The 21,527-nt window shown below is 38.6% G+C and overlaps 1 protein-coding gene across 1 annotated transcript; it reads left to right on the top strand.

The window, feature by feature from the left end:
- The first annotated feature begins 2,576 nt into the window (after nucleotides 1-2,576).
- LOC139728012 (uncharacterized) lies at nucleotides 2,577-12,906 on the top strand. Its single transcript, XM_071638978.1, has 9 exons — nucleotides 2,577-2,886; nucleotides 3,566-3,723; nucleotides 4,417-4,618; nucleotides 5,780-5,944; nucleotides 6,960-7,141; nucleotides 8,677-8,749; nucleotides 9,752-9,916; nucleotides 11,583-11,727; nucleotides 12,795-12,906. The coding sequence occupies exons 1-9, from the start codon at nucleotides 2,577-2,579 to the stop codon at nucleotides 12,904-12,906; spliced, it is 1,512 nt and encodes a 503-aa protein (XP_071495079.1).
- Nucleotides 12,907-21,527: the final 8,621 nt, after the last annotated feature.

Consider the following 21,527-nt stretch of genomic DNA (forward strand, 5'->3'; position numbering starts at 1 on the left):
TTATTTCGTGAATTGCCTTTTAGTCATTATTCTATTTATTTTACAAATGTGCAAGATGCATTCCAGTTGTTCAAAGTGCAAAACAGTCTATAATCCAAAGTGACTTGAGAATCTACACGTGTATGTGAACTTTATATTGGGTTGTAATCTTCTTAAACAATATGATACTGGTTGCTTCCAGAGACACAAGCTTGAGTTCTGGTATACCTGTGACTTGTCCGATATAAGTGAAAAGCCTTTCTTAGGCCCACAGTTGTACTTCTCGTTGAGGATAGATGACAATGTGGTCCGTGAAATGTTGGAGCCCCTGTTGGTGATAGCTGCAGTGTGCTGTAAGGTCAGATGGGTCACTGTCCTTTTTCAGGATGGGTTGGAGGAGGATGGACATTTATGACCAAAATACTTCATGCTGATTGATGACCAGCAGTCAAAGTAGGCGTGCTCATTCAGTTCAAAGCATGATGATGTGCAGACATAAACTGTAAATCCTTCCTGTTGCCATGGCAGCAGCACCTGCAAGTGGCATCCATTTACATTTTCCACCAACTTTATGGCTCTGAGCATTGCATCTCATCGCAGAACTCTCCATGATGTAGTTATAGTGAGGTCTAGTGTCAAAAGTGCAGTCCGTCACAACAAGTAGCCACCTACATACATGTATTGTACCTTGGATGAGTAGCAAGCAGCTCGGGTACAGTGTGCAGGGCAATTTGAGACTGGCCGCGGAGCTTAAAAACTCTCTTGTGTTCCCCAGCTGATCACAATCCAGCTTTTTGAAGACAATATTTGCTCTTATGCCATTCAGCCTCCTCTAGCTCCCAGCCAATAGCTGGACTGGTACTAGCAAACTTTTCTCTTTCTCTCTCCCTCTCTCTCTCTTTCTCCCTCTCTCTCTCTCTCTCTCTATCTTTCTGTATATTAAATCCTCTTTGCCTGTGTGACTTTTTATAGATTCCCATTGAAAACATGAGCGATCAAGCATAGCAATGACATATTTCCTCTTATTGACTCTTTTGTGATGTCTCCATGGCGATACACTTTTAAGCTCTTCTGGCTTGAAAGAGCACACAATCCAAGAATGAGTGTCAGCACACCGTGAAATGAATGTAATGGAGAGAGAGAAATGAACCGAAGAAGACAAGGAGCAAGAGAGGGAGATAGGGAGGGAGAGAGAGAGGGAGGGGGCGGTTGAAGGGAATAAAAAAAAATTGTCTAAGTACTGTCCATACGTTATTCTTCACACCAACATAGCTCACAGTGTTCATAATTTGCATCAGATTTTTTACACTCAGTTGTGAATTGAGGAAAAATGCTTTCAGAACAACTGCCAAAAGAATACTATGCCATGAACTGCATGCAAACAGATTGTGTGTCATAATTCTTCAACTATGTATGGACAGGCTTAAGGAGGATTATCCCCTCTTCTGCATCCTCTCTTCTGGTTGTACTGCGAATGCGGCTTAGCTTACATCTGGGATGGCAGTCAATAGCTTCTTGTGTCAGCAACGACAAAGAGTCATCGATGTGTTATGCTAACTGTGTTGCTTTCCACCCATGTGCCGGGTAAAATCCATGCATGTTTGCTTTAGCGTCTGCTTGCTGTTTCCATGGCATCCCAAACAACTTCTATCGCAGTAACCTCCCTGTAGCCGTGCAACGGTCATACTTTTATGATGGCGTGTTCTCATAACTGCAGGTGCAACTTTGCCAATGCAAATATGTTCTGCATTGTATGAGATTCTCCAGCATATCAGCAAGTGCTCTTTAGCATTTATGTACATCATGCAAGCTGTGGTGTTCCACAGCTCATACGTCTGGAGGTGACATGCAGTGGGATATAATTCATCAGAACAATCATTACAAAGTTTTTGAACTACAGGGCAGTACCTTTATTGAATGAAGCATTATTTGCAACATGGAAAAGTGATCAAATCAAGACATTGTCTTCATTCCATCGTGTGTTTTGACTCTCGGAAGCATATTAAGTTACAAGCAGAGAGAACTACAAGCAAGTTTTCTTGTACAAAGAGTTGTTATATCTGCATGATTAAATTGAGTCAGCAGGCACCAGAATGTCTCTATGTACAAACACCCAGATGATGAGGAAACCTCAGTGTTGGGGATAACAAAGGGTTTATCCCATGGTAACCACCTAGTTACATGTATATTGACTTACTTCATTGGCACCTGATGCACTGTAATATTTCTTCTCTCTTGAAGAATGCGTTCCAGTGGTAGTGGCGTGCGTAATTGTGAACTCGACAGCAGGACAGATCACAGTGGTACATGTATCTATGACAGGGAAATTCCCATTTTAGTGTTCCCGCTTTTTTGTGGCCATTGGAAGTAAAACTTCAGGTGGATTGTTTCTTAGTGTGTGCATTCATTGGCTTGGTAACAATACATCTAACTACCTAGGAAACTTTGCATCAAAAGCACAGAACCAAGTAACTTAATACTGATTGATTTCCAAGTAGAAGAGGTACAGAGAGGCAGCTATAAATTGTGTCTACCTTCTAAAGGGATTGCTTGTACATTGTATGTGTTCAAAAGTCTTTGTGATTAGTCTTGAGAAAATGGCAAAGAAGTGCAAGGGTGACTCTCCAGAGATCCAGACGTTTCTGGATCGAGAGAAGACCATGCCGTTTCGGGAAAAAATTGACTTGTTGGTGACGGATCACAAGGCCCCATCAGCCGATGTCATTGACCACAGACCGTTTGGGATGTCCAGCGAATTGTTTTCATATCATGCCAAGCGTTCTGTGTCATTCTCAGAAGAGGTCAAAGCCAATTCCGTACCGAGCATAAGGAGACAAAATTCGGTTGAGTCAAAGTTGACAACCATAGGAACAACATCCAGTCTTGTTGTAAACCCATCTGTCACAGGTTGGTGCCACCTCAAGGGGGAAATATGCTCTGATATAAAGTTTGTGCAAAGTAGTGCAAGTTTACAAACATCAAACTTGTGCAATCAACCTTTAATAGTTCCAGGCTTTTTATCTCTACAATTGTACATCGATGTATTCACAAGAGCTAATATTTTGTGCCCTGTACATATCTCGTGTATACATACCTGGCATACTGCATTGAAACTTTGCTCAGCTTTAAAAAGGAACAAAGTCCCAAAGAAGTTTTAGAACTGTCTTTTCTGTTTGTGTTGATTTGTGCTCAAATATTGAGTGAAATACATGTATATTTCAGATTTTATGATAGTGAAAGCTGACAGTTCTACTCAAAGGAAACAGAAATATGATACCTGACATGGATATCGCCATACCATAGGCAGGTTTATTGAGTTTGAGGGGAAGAGAGAAGAGGGAAGAAGGATAAAAGATGGGAGATGGAGATGGTGAATAAGGGTTGGGTTTAGAATGTGAAAGGGGTGGAGGAGATGGAGATGGTGAATGATGATTGGGTTTAGAATGTAAAGGGTTGGAGGAGATGGAGGCGGAAGGACAGCTTCATCCTGCTTCGATCATCATGGCTGATCGACATTGCAGCAACCAGGTGAGCAAAGTTTAACACTCTTCTTTCTGTTTTTATGGGCATCTTCCACGCTCCTCAGACTCCACCATGGACCTCTTGGATGCGGCCGCCAAGGGTGACACAGAGACGGTTCGGCAGGTCATCGCCCAGAATCCCTACAGGTCAAAGGGCAACGACCAGGCCATGCAGAAGGCTGTGCAGTACGGACAGACGGAGGCCCTGCAGGAATTATTGCATGTAGGTCACACAATGTAAAGTTCCATTACACAAGTTTGAACCCCACATCACACGCAGAAACCTGTTAGCTGTCTTGCATAATTCAAGTCTGTTGTGATATGATAAGAGCCTTGAAGAAAATGTTTACTAGACCTAACTCTCTTGAGCTTGTGTGTTAGTAGGTTTCCAAAATGAGCACGGTTTCAGGGATTCTGTTATGAAAAAGTATACATAAATTATATCACTAGTCCAATTGCATGACAATTCCATCATGTGATTGTATGCTTACTTTCATTTCAAGGTTGAAGAAGCATAAGTTTACAGCTTCATAGTCGGAAGTTGTGCATGTTATATTGTTTCTTTGCCAATTGGGCAATTGCTAAAGCAAGATTGATCATGTGACGAACAATGCACATTAATTTTCTTTCATCTTTTCTCATAATTGTATGTGATATAATCTCTTTTTTGCTGCAATAAGGAATGATACATTGCTATCCAGTGCAGCAGATACCAGGTAGATTTTGAATATGTCTAACACTTGCATGGTTGTGTGTCTGTGTTACAATACCCTAGATATACTCTTTTGTCTCATATTGTATTATAATTTTTAACTTCCTTTGCTGTTTTAGAGTTGAACATAATTTCTTGCTATTCCTACAAACAATCATTCTTTCGATTGCCACTGACTGCGTTCGCCATACACTGTGCGTACAGGCCGGAGCAGACCCGGACATCAGGGTGCGAGGGGGTCGTGGTATGCTGCATGAGGCCTGCATCGGAGGTCACACAGAGGTCCTAAAGCTCCTCCTCATCCATGTGACAGACATGGACGCTGCAGACGACCTGGGTCAGACAGCCTGTCACATGGCTGCCTACCACGGTGAACTGGGCTGCCTCAAACTACTTGAAGAAGCAGGTATGTGGTGCACCCCCAATATAACAAACCTGTTTTGTAACAAAAGTTAATTTGAACAAAGTTAAAATGCAGGTCCCAAAATTATAATCTATAATCTTCATGTACTTTATTTGTTCAGCTTAAATGAAGTTTTGATATAACAAAAGAAAGCCCTGAGGAGTTCATTTTAATGGCAGTCACCTGTAATTATGTACAGAACCCAACAAGAGAAGATATGGTTATGGCATCAAATATACCTTCAGTGATAATTTTTGCTTCTTTTTTTGTCACCATTCCTAACCTGCAGGTAGGGGCTAGATTCAACTGTCCTGTGTCTTCTGCAAGAGTCACGTTCTTAAAGGGGAAATCCAATCCAAATACAAGTTAGTCTGATAAGAAAGAGTAAAATATTGCAAGTTTAATTGTAAAATTTTGATCGAAATCGGATGAAAAATAAGGAAGTTATGACATTTTGAAGTTTTGATAATTTTTGAGGATCACTACACAGTTCTTGAGCGGTCAATATGAATATGCAAATGGAAGAGTGAGCATGTCATCCCCTCTCAACTTGCCATGTAGTCTGTACATAAAATTTTGAAATTTCCAGTTTTTCATTCAAATGCAAATATGCCTGAGGCTCAAATCCATATCTATCTAACTGATCACTATTCTTTTGATGAAGTTATTCAACCAGGAATAACATCATGTTTCAGACTTCCATGACAGAAACATTGAATTTTCTTCATTTTTTTGTACACAATCAATGGAAATTGTGAGGTTATGACATGGTTAGTTTACTCATTTGCATATTCATATCCACTGTACAAGAACTGTTTTGCAGAAATTAGCAAAACTTCAAAATGTGATAACTTCCTTATTTTTCATCCGATTTCAGTCAAATTTTTACCATTGAGCTAGTAAGATTTTACTCTTTCTTAACAGACTATCTTAGTTTTGGACTGGATTTGCATTTTAAATAGTTTTGTCTCTCCTCTATATGATAGAAATTTTGTTTCCTTATGGTGCAATTCCACACCATATGAAGAATGGCTAGGTAGGCTGAATAGAGTAAAATAAAAATAGAGAAGAGTTGAGGATTCATCAAAGTAAGACCCTAAATTCTCCTCACTTACAGATGTTACATCATCACTTTTTATTCTGGACTCTTCTACTTGATAATAGGGGCAGACTGCAGTCTGAGGGACAAGAAGGGGAGAACTCCTTGCCATTTTGCCTCCCAGCACAACCATCCAGCTATCCTCAACTTCCTACTCTCCAAGGGAATGGACATAGAGGGCGCCGATGACAGTGGGCGCAGACCGCAGCATGTTGCTGCCATGCATGGAGGTAAGTAAACTCGTGACCCAGGGAGCTGTACAGAGTGTTTAACCTGTTATGTGCTCAGACACTTTGCTTAACTTGCCAAGCTTTTTCATAAGTGTTCAGTAATCTATCTAATTTTAACCTAGTTGTCAATTAGCAACGAACTGCAATAATATTTCTCTGCAACTTTGCTGTGATGCATTCCTAGCAGAAACACTTCTACAAAATGTACATTGTTTTGAAAAGCTCTCATGTGTTGGCATCTCAGAATAATCATGACATACAGGGCATTTGCACCATGGCGTCTAAATATTTCTGCTACGAATGCAGCACAGCAGTCGTAGAGAAGTATTGCAAGCTTTGCAGTGATTTAAATTTTATGATAAAGCTATAATAGCTATTTTCCTTGCAAATGCTTAGTATTCAAGACATCAACCGACAGACTGGAGCATGCAAATGTGGCACAAAAATAGTCTAAAGGACTGTTGTTAGACCTGATTTAGTATGTCAGCTGGAAGTAATAAAGAGGTTCATGGCTGAGAAAGAGGAGGGAAAAAGATAGAGATTCAGTAAAGACGAAAGGTTTCTCTTTCTTGAGGAGTCCTAAAAAGGACTGGTGGATCGAATAGAAGAAGTATAAGAGGGAGGTCTTTTTTAAGGTAAGAGAGTGACGGTTGATTAGAGTCAACATTATTTTTGTTACTGTCTTCTCCTCTTTGCGGAGCAACACAGACCTATTCAGGGCCCTATTTCATGAAAAGTTGATATGATAGCAACTCTTGCTGGATGGGCAATTGTCATAGATGGTAACGACAAGAATTCAGCTTCCTGATTGGCTGTTGCTATGGGAAGTTGCTATTCCACCATGCATTACTGGACATCCTAACATCTTTCATGAAATGGGGCCCTGGTCTACCCACGTGGTGCCCTGAAGACGAGCCCCGAAAATACTCGGGCACGCATCTATGGGAAATGCGTGTTATAGCAAAATCAGTCCGTCCTCAACAGGTTAATACACATTGTTTTCCCCTGCCCTCAGCTCTGGAGTGCCTGGTGCTGTTCCTTCAGAGCGACTGTGACACCACTGTCGAGGACGGGTCGGGGTTCACCGCTGGACACCACGCCGCCGCCAAAAACCACCTGGACTGCCTTCGGTTCCTGGTCAAACACGGGAGCAACAAAGAGGCCCGTGAAAATAACGGGAGGACTCTAGCACACCTGGTAATGATCCATTTGAACATTCTACCCATTGTTAAAAGAAACCAAAGCCCAAATATAAATATGGATTAGGTGAAAGCAGCAATATTAGTGGAAATCATCAGTGAAAATTTGAGGGAAATCGGACAATCCATTGAAAAAATATGAATTTTTAAAGTTTCAGTGCAGTCATCACTGGATGAGGAGAGTACACTACTTCATGACATCATTATGGACAACAATAGGTGTATAAAGAAAATTTAATAATAAAAACAGAATTCCATGAAATTTCATTTTTCAAGAAAATTTCGCATTCCATCCACTTCTTTCTGACCTATGTTACCGGTGATTTCATTTCCCCTGATTTCTGACAGAGATAAAATCAATTCGAATTGCTCTTTCATTATGCTAGAAAAATAAAAATATGTTGAATTCTTACTATATAGTTAGTTTATTGCTGCTTTCACTCAATCCACATTCATATTAAGGCTTTGGTTTCCTAAGGTATAAATGTCTCACATCCGATAGTAATTGCACCGTCCTTGGTCCCACTGCATAAAACACATATTATATTCCACATACTAAGAATCTTGCTATAGGATTGGTCAAGAGCTGATCACGTGATAAAGCGTAGTTTTGCCCATCACATCACCTGAGAAGAACTAGGTCACTTGATAGTACACAGTGCAACGCACTTTCCCTTCAGTGTCGCGCGATGCGCGCAGCAAACTCATTGTTTTGTCATCTATAAAGACAGCTGTTTGTTTTACTGATCTCTGGCAGTCCATACAGTCTTAACACGAGATGAGTACGCACAAAATAAAAGTGCGTTGCACTGTGGACTATCGTTTAAGTAGGTCACTTGATAGTACACAGTGCAACGCACTTTCACTTCAGTGCCGAGCGGTGCGCGTAGCAAATTCATTGTTTTGTCATCTACGCGCACACGTAGCCTAAGCCCCAAGGATACCTAAAGACAGCTAAAGCGGTTTCAGATGTGGAATAAAATGGGAATTTCTAAGACCCTTGATGTGGAATGTAAAGCAAATAATCAACTTTTAGTTTCAGGCAATGAGACAAACTATTACTTCCTCGGCGATCTGAATGTGTACGCTTTCTTTCCTCAGCTGCGCTTCGGAAAGATAGCTACATCCAGATCGCCTCGGAAGTGATAGTTTGTCCCATCACCTTCACCAACGTTGATTATTTGCTTATTATCATTGGAAATGAATAACATTTGCAGCTGTCATGATGAAAACAAGAGTGCTATCAATTGAACCAACAAAGATGTACATATTGCCATGACAACTACAATATGCTAGAACACAAGAGCAATTAAACTGTGAAGACATCATGGCTACTTGTGCCAAATCTAAGGCATCATTTATTTCTCCAGAGTACATGTAGACATGCCAAGCCTTTCATTGTTTGTCAATGTCATTTTAGAACTACAAAATTTGTATAAATTTCTATGTTCCCGGCAGCATGTCAATGTTGAACAGAGACTATGTGGGTGATATAATGCTCTACAAGTTTTTGTTTGTCACTTTTACGTACAGGCTGCTGTCCAGGGGTCAATGACCTGTCTGCACTGGCTGTTAGAGAAAGGAAGTGATGTCAATGCTCAAGATGGTAAGCCAGCTTGGTTTAAAATCTAAGTCAACTGGATGCAACATTTTCTGGCAAGATTATAGATGTACTGATGGAACATGACATTGTCATATCACATGGTCTTTGGTTTTTAGTCTCAGTCGTCAGCCACTACACACGTTTTCAGCTTATTTCCTTCTTTTGAAATGAAATAAAGAAGATTAAGTAGGATCCGTTTATGTCATATCACTGAGTCACTGAGAATGTTTGAAAACATAATACTTATTGAATTTTAACCCTTTGCTACTGGAGTATGATTTGTCTGGAAGTTGGAGTGCACTTTAGAGTGCTTTCTTCAATGATAAGCATGGATGTCTTGAAAGAAATTTTAAATAAGTAAAGATTGCCTGATCCTTATAAATTCTTTAGTGCCACCATGGCCTTCCTGTTAGACCGAAGCACAGTTTTATGTCCAAATGGGCATGGACATTTCCAACTAGTCTAGTTTGGATTGCTTACTTACTGAATGCTGCTGAAAAAGCTTGAAGAGTTAAGCTTTTCAGGTGCCAAGGCACATAAAGGTCAAGAAAGGAGAGGTATTTAGTTTTTTAACCTGTTGAGGACGAGCTGATTTTGCTTCAACACGCATTTCCCATAGACACTTGCTCGAGTGTACTCGGGACTTGTCCTCAATGGGTTAAGATATCAAGCATGATTTTTGTTTTTATATTGTACAAGCCAGTGGGTGGGTTATACATTTCACCTTGTCTGATTGCTAACATACATAAATATACCAATGATGTCAGATTTAATGAAAATATGTGAACTTTCAAATTTCAGAACTGTCGTACATATAGTTTCTGTCCAGTTTTCTGTTTAAAAGATCTACTACTGGTATATTGTTCGTTTGATTTTGCTGTATTTTATAAAGGTCAGATAGTGCATTGAGGGCCAGTACCTTTTAGAATTTATGATGTTGTTTTTTTTTTTTCCCCAGTGTGTGTGTGTCCAGTTTTCATTCGTTCAATGTTTTTATTCCTACAGCTGCGGGCAATACTCCAGCACACTTGGCAGCCACCGGTGGACACCACCTCTGCTTCAACTGCTGCCTCCAGCACGGGGCCAGCCTGCAGGCAGTGAACGAGAAGAAGGAGACTCCCATGGACACCGCCAGGAGGTTTGGCCATCCAGTCAAGATGGAGCAGGCAGGTGAGGGCGCTCTTCAGAGAAACAAATAGAGAAGGAGACACTCTGAGCCCCCGATATCCTATGACATGTGATACGTACAGGCCTAAAATTTCCTATTTCCGCCTCTGTGATGCAGAGTTTTCCTTGAAAGAGAAAAAGAATAAAATCTTTTTTATCACATGGCGTGGATCAAACTGACATTTGATACACCTCATTTTATAACTAAGAAAATGACCAATGAGAACTAGAAATCAGACAAACACCAGAGTGTAATCTGTAGCAGAGTGGCAAGAATAGAAAGAACTGAAGAGACAAGGAATGAAGAGAGGCTTTATAGGAGAGAGCAAGACAAGAGGAAGGAAAAAGATAGTGAGAAACATTTTCATTCTAATTTTAACCCGTTGAGGACGGACTATAAATATTGCTATAACATGTATTTCCCATAGACACCTGCCCGAGTATACTCGGGACTTGTCCGCAATGGGTTAAGCAGAAGCTGCTACATTTTGTGTGATTTAATGCTTGAAATGTACACTTTTAACTACAACCCTACGTCCCTTGACCTCATGGCCAGAAATACCACCTGATGATCTCTGCAGGGTCATTCTTACCTCTTTACAAGTTCACAGGAAGATTTCTTGAAGGTGTTATCAAGTTTTTATAGAAACAAAGAGTTATTTGGCATGGACAGATCAACAACTGAGAAACATAGTACCTGAGATACATGTATGCTTATATCTTTCTCAATTCTCAAGATTTCTACATTCCTTGTCAGGTTTTCATGGCCACATGGGCATGGAAAGATTGACAATCTAAGACATTGTGGCATATAGTAAAATTGAAATGCCACATGCTTGCATACTTTATATTCCTTGCCCTTTCTGGCATATGCTTTTCATTAGTGCAACTAGATGCATTCTCACAAATCTATGGAATATTTAGAGACCTGTGAATGGGCATTATCCTTTTTTATGGTTTATGTGGAATAGATTGTGAAGATCTCATTGTTACCAACCACTTTTGCAGCAGATATATGTTGTTTTTTCTCAAGTTCAGTGCATTATGAAAAAGAATTAGATTTATCAAAAAAATAAATCTGAAAAGAAACCAGCAGAATTCTATTTTTTAATTCTCAGCAGTAGCTGTGTGTACAATATGTGTAAATACTTTATACTTTAATACTTGAAACATGATCATGTTATTTTTGTCTGTAAGGGAGGAAAGAACATAGAATGCAGCAAAGATAACATACAGAATCTACTTAATAGGTTTTGTGTTAATGACAAAGTGAAAGGCTTTCTCTAACAAGTGAAAATTTAGCATGAAGATACTTTGAGAACACCAAGAAGCTTCACCTTCATACTCCTTGGGCTGTCATCTGAAAGGGATTCCTTGAGGCTTATTAACCCCTTACAGCTAAGGTAGGGAGATTCTTCCTGTAACTATAAGAGCATGTCTAGTTTGAGTAATGTTAGGTTAATGTTTTGAAGCACAAAGCCTCCCCAGTTTGATCTACTTATTGCCAGTCTGTGTGATGGTGTACATGTGGGTGTTTGTATGTGTCTATGTGTGTGTGTGTGTGTGTGTGTGTGTGTGTGTGTGTGTGTGTGTGTGTGAAAAGCACACAACAAGCAACAGGAAGAGGAAATTAGAAGCAATATAAAATTTCTTTCTCTCTCATGAACAGTGACCAACCAAGCACGCTGCACCCACTGCAATGACAACTATGAGCTCATGAGTTGGGAGCAGATGCACCAACCCAACGTGGTGCAGAAGGCCATTAACTCCTCCAAAACGACCATCTTCTCTTCTCCACTGCCCAAGAACAAAAAGTGAGTGGACAGAATCATGTCAGGCTTGTTAGCTGGTTAACCCATTGAAGACGAATCCCGAGTATACTCGGGCAGGTGTCTATGGGAAATGCATTTTTTAGCAAAACCAGCCCGTCCTCAACAGGTTAAGAATGTAAAAGGAGAGTGACCTTTAAATGGCTTGTTATTTTTTTTTTTTTTTTTTTTTTTTGGGGGGGGGGGGGGGGGGTCAGTTTAGTTATCATAATATTTTGTTGATGTAAACAGTGCCACTGGTTGAGTAGGATGTGGTCAGCCTGATAAATTGAAGGTCAACTTTATGAATAAAGATATTTCACTTCAAATTATTATTATATATTATTATATTATGCATGTTTTGTTTTCAAAATTTTATTGTGACTATGAACAACTCGCCAACTGTAATTACAGTCTGACATAATTACCTCAATTGTCCAAAATATGCCTTTTATACCCCATCCACACGTAGCTTGTATGGGGTTATATAGGTATCATTTCACATGTTTCTCATTGGAGTAACTGGGCACACTCAAATGATGGGGGGGGGGGGAAGGGTTGGTATCAACACCAAAGGCAGTTGATTAATTACATAAGTAATTTAAAGGTTAAATTTTGTAACACTGGGCAGTTAATGTTGATAGGAATAAGAAATATTGGCCTTTAGATCAGAGTTTTGCAGTCATATGAATTTTGACCAGCGAATAAGGAAGAATAAAGGTACAATTCTATTGATCGTTCAGAATCTCTCATTCTTCATGCACTAATTACATTTGTGGCAGAGACATTTTGGATACCTTTGTGGGAAATCTTTGCATCAAAGCATAGGGAAAATTGCTAAAGTACTGGAAAATATTTAATCTGTTATTGTCTTCACAAGTTATCACATGACATTCAAATAAACATGAGTTCTGAGATCAAGAAGAAGTAGATTTTAAGCAAACCTTTAGTTATCCTGTAAACTGGCATGATCCTGCTTGCCTTATGAATTTAGACCTACATGTACATACCTGTCAAGGAAGAAGTTCTCTTTTCATGAGCAATTTTTTTTCTTTTTTCTGTCTGTATTGCAGGAGAGAGCTGAAGAAGCCGGCAAGTAAAGAGGAAGCTATAGCCCCAGGGAGGGGCAAGCTGCCACAGCGAGACCTGGCAGTGAGATACTTTGGCAGAGAAGAGCAGACGTAGCATGTTTGAAAGGAGGGGTGCAGAGTGGAGCAGGTGGGAGTGGGGGAGACCATGGCAGGACCACGTGGTACTACACTGTGGGGAGAGAGAAGCACACCCAGGACCTTGTCAGCTGGAAGACCATCAATGTGAACAATGTTTCAGGCCAAGGTACACCCACTGAAAGTCATCAGAGCAGAGAGAAAAAATCTTTCAGCTTTTTCGATCTGATGAACTTTTCTCAGGCAGTGATGTGAGTGTAAAGCACATCACATGTTGGTGTTTTGTAAACACCAACGTTAACCCGTGAAGACGAGTCCCGAGAATACTCGGGCGGATGTCTATTGGAAATGCGTGTTATAACAAAATCAGTCCGTCCTCAATGGGTTAAAGTGTATATTATATATGCCAAAGGCTAACATTTTTTGCATCTTTCCTCTGTTTCTTTGAATCTGTAATCTCTTCCACAGCAAAATATTTACATTCAACAATTGTGAGGCTTAGCAAATATGAGAGGCACCTGACGTTCAAGCTTAGCTGGACAAGAGACAACTGAAGGAAATCTATGAAGTGATTAGCAAGAGATAAGTTCGGCCCCATTTGATAGAAGGTGTTGGTATTGGTTGCCATGAGATTTAATCTTTCTGGCTGTGCAAGATGGACTACTGACATGATCACTGACATCATAATATACAGGTTGAATCTTGTGGTTTCTGTCAAGCTTTGAATGAGAAAGGCTGTATACCTCTTTTTTCCCAGTTTTATCGGGCATCCATTAGACCATAGCAGTATTTGTGCACAGATGACTGGAGATGTTCTTAAACTGATGAACTGCAGCACTCAATTGTGCTTGCATGCATTTAGCTGCTAAATCTTGTCCTATCCATTCAGTATTAGACCATGCCTGCTACAAGCTTTCAAGTGACATTTTTTTTTTTTTTTTTGGATGCAGGGTCTATGCAACATTGGTCTTCCAGTTTTTAACTTCCATTGATTGGAAAATTACTACCTTGAGTAAATTATCTTTTTTTCATATCTCAGAGGAGAATTTAATCTATTCGGTATTCATTGAATGAAAAGATCTTTTCTTTCCATCACACAAATTTGTACGTAAATCTGATGAATGCATACCTGCAACATAATTATTTCTTTACGAATGTACTATGTATATACAGTGTGTACATTTTCAGAGATTTATATTTACTACTACTGAGGTTGCTATTAGAACGATCAAAGAGCAGCTTCGTGCCAATAAACATGATATTATTAGGACCCGAGGTCACTGTTATTATAGCAGATTTTGTTATCAAAAGAGTCAGTATTTGTACTAAACGCTCTCTGGTTCCGTCCATTTGTTCTTGTTTGTTCTTTGTTTCTACATCTTTGGATGAAGACTTAATATCTCTTGTGCACATAACAACATCGTCCATGTCTCTTGATGATGGTCAGAGAGTCTCTTCATCTCTTCATCTTTGTTTGACTTTCTTGTGCTGTTTCAATGTGCAGTTTATGGCATGCATCAAGTTAACCCTCTGCGTACTTTTAGTTGATTCACCATTTGTCGAATCTATCTAGGTATTATTGTATTGGTGAAATAAGGGTTCACCTCTCATGGCGTGTTGAGAGATCAATGGGCACCAACAGCTAAGCATTGCAATTTTTTAAACTGTAGTGTACAAGTCAAACTAAAGACCAAGCTTTTTTATGACAGCATGCCTTGCTCACACTGGTCATATTAAAGGTCTAATGTTTGGGATGGCTTTATCCATTGTTATCCATAAAATGTGGGGCAAATCTTAGATCAATATTCTTCTGTCAGGCAAAATATTAAAAATTTCATTGCTAAATAAGCTAAGTGACTTTTTAAAAAATTTTATTGTATAAAGTCCATTATCCAATACAGCAAAATTAAATCTTTTCAGTGATACCTTGCTTGTAACAAAACAAGTAATATTCTTAAAGTTATGATTAGAGGTATTCCATACTTTTTTTTTAGTATTCTCTTTATTTTTTAGAAGCTTTGACCCTTTCCATACTGAATTCTGAACCCCCCACTGATTTTATACACAGGCCACCAGGTTCCCATATGGAATGGGTTAATTGCAAATATCTCAACTTTAGTAACAGGAATGGAGTTAGCTTGTTTTGTGATACAACTTGTCATGTGCTTTTTATGTTAGCTGTGTATGAAGGATGCTACTTTGGAAACTATTTTGTATATATATTCTAAGTTTGTAATGTGAAGAAACAACCTTCACACCAAAATCTTTCCGTTTGTTTGAATTTTACTATTCACCTAATTCTCAGGCAAACCACAAGAAGTCTTCATTCCATTTAGAATGTGCGCTCATGTTAAAGTGTATATTTGTATGTGTGTGTGTGTGTGTTCATGTGTAAGAGAAAGGGGGAAGGGGTAAAGAGAGAGAGTGAGAGTGAGAGGGAATTCAACAAAGACTTGGACATTTCTCTTCCACTGTGGGGCGAGAAGTGAGGTGTTATCTTTTAAATCATTTTTTTGGTTGTTTTTTTTCTTTTTTTTTAACCTGAATGAGTTGTGATTCTTTACATAGAGATTTGGCTTTGCCTAGCTCCAATGAAAAGGGACAGACTGATAACACACAACATGTCTCCAGCTGCCATCACTGGGCCTCGAACCCGTGAACCCTTGATTGTAAGGTATAGATTCACTACCGACTGAGCCAACTGTCCAAGCTTGGCAAGGACCAGGGTTAGTCTCCGACTTAGACAGAAAGATCCGTCTGTCCGGAGGAGTCTTATTTTTTGACATCATCACTCTCTTTGTAGACATAGGAGGGGATTCCGTGTAGCCAGACGCAGTCTCCTCGGAACGTATCCCCCGACGACCAGATACAGACCGATCTTTCGGTCAATCTCTGACTCTACTGTGGCAACCCTCCAGACTGCAAGGCCACAATAATGCCATTGTCAATGGGAAGTACTACAACATTTGCACTGCAGGTCCGAGCAACGTGTTTGTTCGAAGTTGTTGTTATTACAGTGTAATATCGTCTTTTTCGTGTGTTATTCATTCAATGCACTTTTGATTTTGTACAGAAGAAATTATATTCTATCTAAAAGGAAAATGTTAAGAATAAATGAAAGAAATAAAAGAAGTATTCTGTCATATCCCTTGCTTTGAATGAATTCCCGCAGTAACTAACCAACCTTTGAACCAAAGTGGTTATCCAATATGTCACAGACTGGCACATGCGCGTGCACACAGACACACATACACACACACACACACACACACACACACACACACACACACAATTGAAAAAGAAAAATCGAAAGATCAATAGGTGGCATACTGTAAAACATGATATATTCGCGGCATGAAATTTTCGCGAATTGGAGCCGACAGCCTTTTTCGCGGCATGAAATTTTCGCGAATTGCCACTGGCGTTTAATGCATGTAGTGTAGACAAAAACTTTCGCGTGCATTTTAATTTCGCGAATTTTGGCGCTCGCGAAATTCGCGAAATTAAAATGCACGCGAAAATTACTTGTTTTACAGTAAATGGCACTATTATAACTTTGTAGTTACCTTTGAAGAAATGGCTCACGTTAGGTAATCCAGCCAGTATTACTGTCTGTGTGTGCAATCCTTTCAAAACCACGCGATTAACTGCCGGAAGTAGAAGCGCCCTTATATAGAAACCAGGTGGAATAGACACCAAGAATTCAAGAGATATATACTGTATAATGTGTACACTTCACCCGGTGATACACAGTTTAATACTCCTCATCAAAGGGATGGTGAAATTTTAGTTGAGATGGGGATTCAGATTTAAACTGTGTGCGAGATAAATAGAAACCACTGATATGAAATTTTAAAGAGCATACAATTCAAGGGGAATTGAAAGTTTATTTGATGAAAATCGGTTTTTAAATGGCTGAGATATCTAAAAATAAAGTCAAGTGGTCCTAATAAAAGGCTAGACTTACCTTTTATTAGTACGACTTTGTTTTGCTTTGTTTTTGGATATCTCAGCCATTTCATAACGGATATTCATTATAATTTTTAATATAATTAAATCTATGTTAATTTTCTGACTTGTGTTTGATGTAATTCTTTTTTTTTCTTTCAGCAGGGCCCTGACTTATCAGGAGAAAAAAACAAACAAAAACAATGTGAGCATTGAATACAATGTCTGTAATATATTACTGTGTCACACAACATAACACATCAGTAATTATGTTTCTTGTTGATTGCAGATTACTTTATTAACATAAAATCGTACACACTCCCTCACATGTTAAAAATTATGCACCACTGGATTTTCTATAACAATAATCATCTGAATGACAGAAATTTATCTTGCAAACCAAGTTCCAAAAATTCATGGCTCTGCTCTAACAAGTTTGTTGAAGACTGAAATCCTATTGAATAAACATGAGAAATTTCAGTAAAAACTGGGACATCTCTTCAATAAAAGTACAATGTACACACTGCACATCTCTTATCTACATACTGCCACTGACATTTCCAAATGGAAAATAAAAATACATGTATATGTGACAACAGAATTAGCATAATTGAATGTAACATAAAGACAGATGTATCCATGAGAATGACTTTAAAGGTCATTGTTTATATGATACTCTGCTTTGTTTGTATTACACCTAAATACTGATAAACACTGGCAAGCTGGCTGAATGGGGGATTAATAAACTTTACAATACAGTACTATAATGAAAATATAGCAGAAAGTTATGGTTATTGTCAACCTATGTAAATGCAATATTGACACACTTTACTTTTCAAACTACACAAAATGACATTGTAAGTATTAAAAAGAGTCTTAATAGTGTGAAAATGCTGGCATGAAGGGGAAAAATAGTTATAATGTTACATTTTTAAATTTAAAATACAATGCACAAAGTGTAAATCCCCTGTTTACAGCTTTATCATGAATAATATGGGATTCTCTTTTTGATATGGAGTAGATTGATAAATATGAAGTCATAAATTGCTATGCCACGTGCAAAATGAATTAAGATGAGACAAAATTTGTAATGATCTTAATACACATAGAATGAAACTGCGAGGAGGTCTCTGTGTCACATGAAAATATACAGTCTCTCACACAAGGAAAAGATCATACCCGACAGCATCAGGTCAGCTGTAAACTATTTATCATTGACGTCTAAACCGCAGCACAACACAAGGTATAAGTTTGACAACCAGTCTCGTTGCTCACACAGTTGATAGATACACTCCAACATCTTCCTTGTAGCAAAGCACAACAGACATCACAGAGCTATTACATACACCTCGAAGTACCATCAACAGACATCTGGTCACTATTGCAAGCAAAAACCATCATATCCTACAATTCTGCCTGTAAAGCTGGTAACAATCGCTTGCATGTCGAAACGGCCACAACTTGCTTAGCTCTTTGATGAGAAAATGATTAAAAAAACGAGACAATAATGTCGTTTAGACAAATGGACTTCGATGTAGGTTGCAACATGGTATTCCAAATGAATAGCACCATGATAGATCAGGCATTAATGTGATAACCAAATCTCAATTTATTGACGCCGAGTTTAGGAAACTGCATACACAAAACATAGTTTGCCATAGTTTTATTTATGTAAATTTTGCAAATTGATTGATAATTATGAGAGGAAGATGCACCAAAATATATTCTACGGTGTTTGTAGTCTCTGGTGTAGGGAATTGCTTACTCTGCTTCTTGAAGAAGGAATAATACGCATTTCTCATTCCTTCACAGCCAATATTGTTCTCCGCTGCAAAATCAACACACTCAATCATGTGCAAGGCCTAGTTCCTAAAATACATGTATTATACTTGTGAAGTATAATTACGGTGTATAAAGTATTTCCTTGGATCAGCAAACAAAGCAACGCTTGTTACGGACTCTGGTATATCAAAGGTATCGACTATCTAAAATATATAGCATGTGTTTATACTGATACACCACTACCATTTGCTATTACGGGGGAAACTCGATGTAATGAGGTCAGGACCGAGTCACTTTCCTGATTAAAGCCAATATCTCGTTATATTACATGTATGTAGGTTTGAAAAAAGCAAAACATAACAGCACACACATGTACAACATGTGGTGCTGGGTGGAGTGCACTGAGGAAAATACATACAATGTGTACAAGACACATTTTGCATTGCTATCGAGCTTGACAATCTTCAAACATGATCGCACAGGTGAATTAGAGCTTTACCGAAGAGATTTTGCTTTACCTTGCTATAGCAGGTTTGATCAACTACAGGTGTATGTTTTTCTTTGTTTAGAAATCACAAATTTACCTCATTATACATGTAGCAGTTATTTCTTAACAGCCAATCTCGCTATAAGAGTAGTGTTTTACATAGACTTGTGTGGAAGGAAATTTGGTACCGCGAAAGTTTCCTCGTAATAACCGACATCTCATCACAGCAGTGTTCATTATATCGAGTTTCCCCTGTACTAACATTGACTAGCTCTTAAGGAAAATGGCATTGGGTGCTATTGGTTCCTATGAGGATTGGGCCTGTGCGTTAACTGTAGTACTGTCGATTTTAATACACGGATTACAAACTAGCATTATATCTTAATGCCATCCACCAACGTGGATAGGTCAGATGAGGTAATTACCAAACATGTACACCTATATGTATATTCGTGCAGTATATCTTTCATTATCTATGGCATCTATATTATACTGATTTTATGCATGCATAATTTATCATAATGCTGAAAGTAAACCAAGATATCACTGTGATCAGATACATGTAGTTTAATATTATCTTAACCCATGATACAGGATGAAATATGATATAATGATTAAGTGGTTTACCATTATCCCTGTACAATGAACACACCATATACAATAATTGGCAAGTTGCCTTGTCTTATAGTGGAAAACAAATGAGAAACAAGACAAGCAACACAGACAAGCAACTGTGAAGACTAACTACAATAAAATATTTCTTGGAGCAGCATTGCATATTTCACCTTTACAATAACCACACAATTGTAAAGGGAAATGAAACCCAAATATACATATACATGTGGATTGAGTGAATGCAGCAACATGAGTAGAACACATGAACCAAGTATGATGAATATATATACAATGTATATGACAATCCATTCAGTAGTTAGAGACTACTACAATTCCTGATGTCATACACAGAAAACGATACAAAGAAAACAAAGAGAATTCCACGAAATTTGTAATCTTTTATTAAAAAAGTACACATTCCCTCGATTTGTTACTGACATGTTGAATGTTATGGGCAACATCATTTCCTCTACTTTCTGAAAGAGGTAAGTCAAGTGCTTCTTTTATCATACAAGAAAAGTGAAAATATGTTGAATTTTCTTTGTATTTTCTTAGTATCATTTTCCATATGTGACATCACAAAGTGCAGCCTTTTCAACTAGAGATGGCTGCAACAAAATTGTAAAAATTCCTTAACTTTTAAACGGATTGTCAGCTTGTGTTCTAAAATGGCTGCACTCCCTTAATTCACATACATGTTTGGGTTTCCTTCTTTTTAACCCATTGAGGACGGGCTAATTTTGCTACAACATGCATTTCCCATAGACACTTGCCCGAGTATACTCTGGACTCGTCCTCAACGGGTTAAAGTCTGTACACTGACATAAATGAAAATTGCATTACAGGAGCATAAATACATGTAATAGTCTCACCAGTAGTCTAATTATCCTGCCCACATGTTAGATTTGGCAGAGTCACTTGAACATGCCCTTATTTAAATACAGAAACAGAATGGAAGAAATTCAGAGGACAGGATAGCAAGCTGGCATAAACAACAAACACAATAAAGCCTGAATTCTTTCAGTATTGAAAGTTTGCCATCACTTTTGTACTGTCAAATGCTCCCCAATACATTTACTGTCATTCAGGAGCATACCTATCAATTGAAGGAGTCGGTGCAATATAGTGGTAACCCACACAATGGTCATTTTGAGATAATCGCTGTTGAATGTTTGGAAAGTGCATACATTGTACGTTAATAAAACATGATTTCATGCATTTTTTACCATCTTATTGGTTGAATTCAAATATGATATTTTCACGGAGGTAAGAGTGAAAAATAAGGATCACGAAAATGTATGTAACTCAATTTTGACAAAAGTGTGGGTTAGCCCTATACTGCACTGACCGCTTCAATTTGTACACACTTCAGCACATTAGGGCACTTCAAAAGAGGAGAAAAATCTGTTTTTGTATTGCACTGCTAGTACGCTAAATGTCAATTAGGTCATGTCCTTTAGTGAAATTCAATGTTGCATCTTCAAATAACACTAAGATGCAAGTGATGACCATGTGTGAAAAAGAACAAACAAATTGACTTGAGTGAGTCTTCTCCCCCCCCCCCCCCACCCGCACCAAGGCATTATTCATGGTGATGTAGATTTTTCACAATGCGACTGTTTCCTATGCATTATTTTGTTGTTTGTTTGCTGCTACTGTTTGTGTGAGACAGACAAATATTGAGAGACTCTTACTCTGATGGAAAAGAAAACAACAAACTATCAAAACAACATCGTTATAGCGCCCCCATTGGCAATGACTAAATACAAGTACTTGTCATCTCCAGGTTGAGTAGGGATGCACTTTGA

Source organism: Diadema antillarum, unplaced genomic scaffold (assembly GCF_040938485.1).
Source record: "Diadema antillarum isolate AM-2024a unplaced genomic scaffold, OU_Dant_1.0 seq00000161_RagTag, whole genome shotgun sequence".
Classification (NCBI taxonomy): Eukaryota; Metazoa; Echinodermata; class Echinoidea; order Diadematoida; family Diadematidae; genus Diadema; species Diadema antillarum.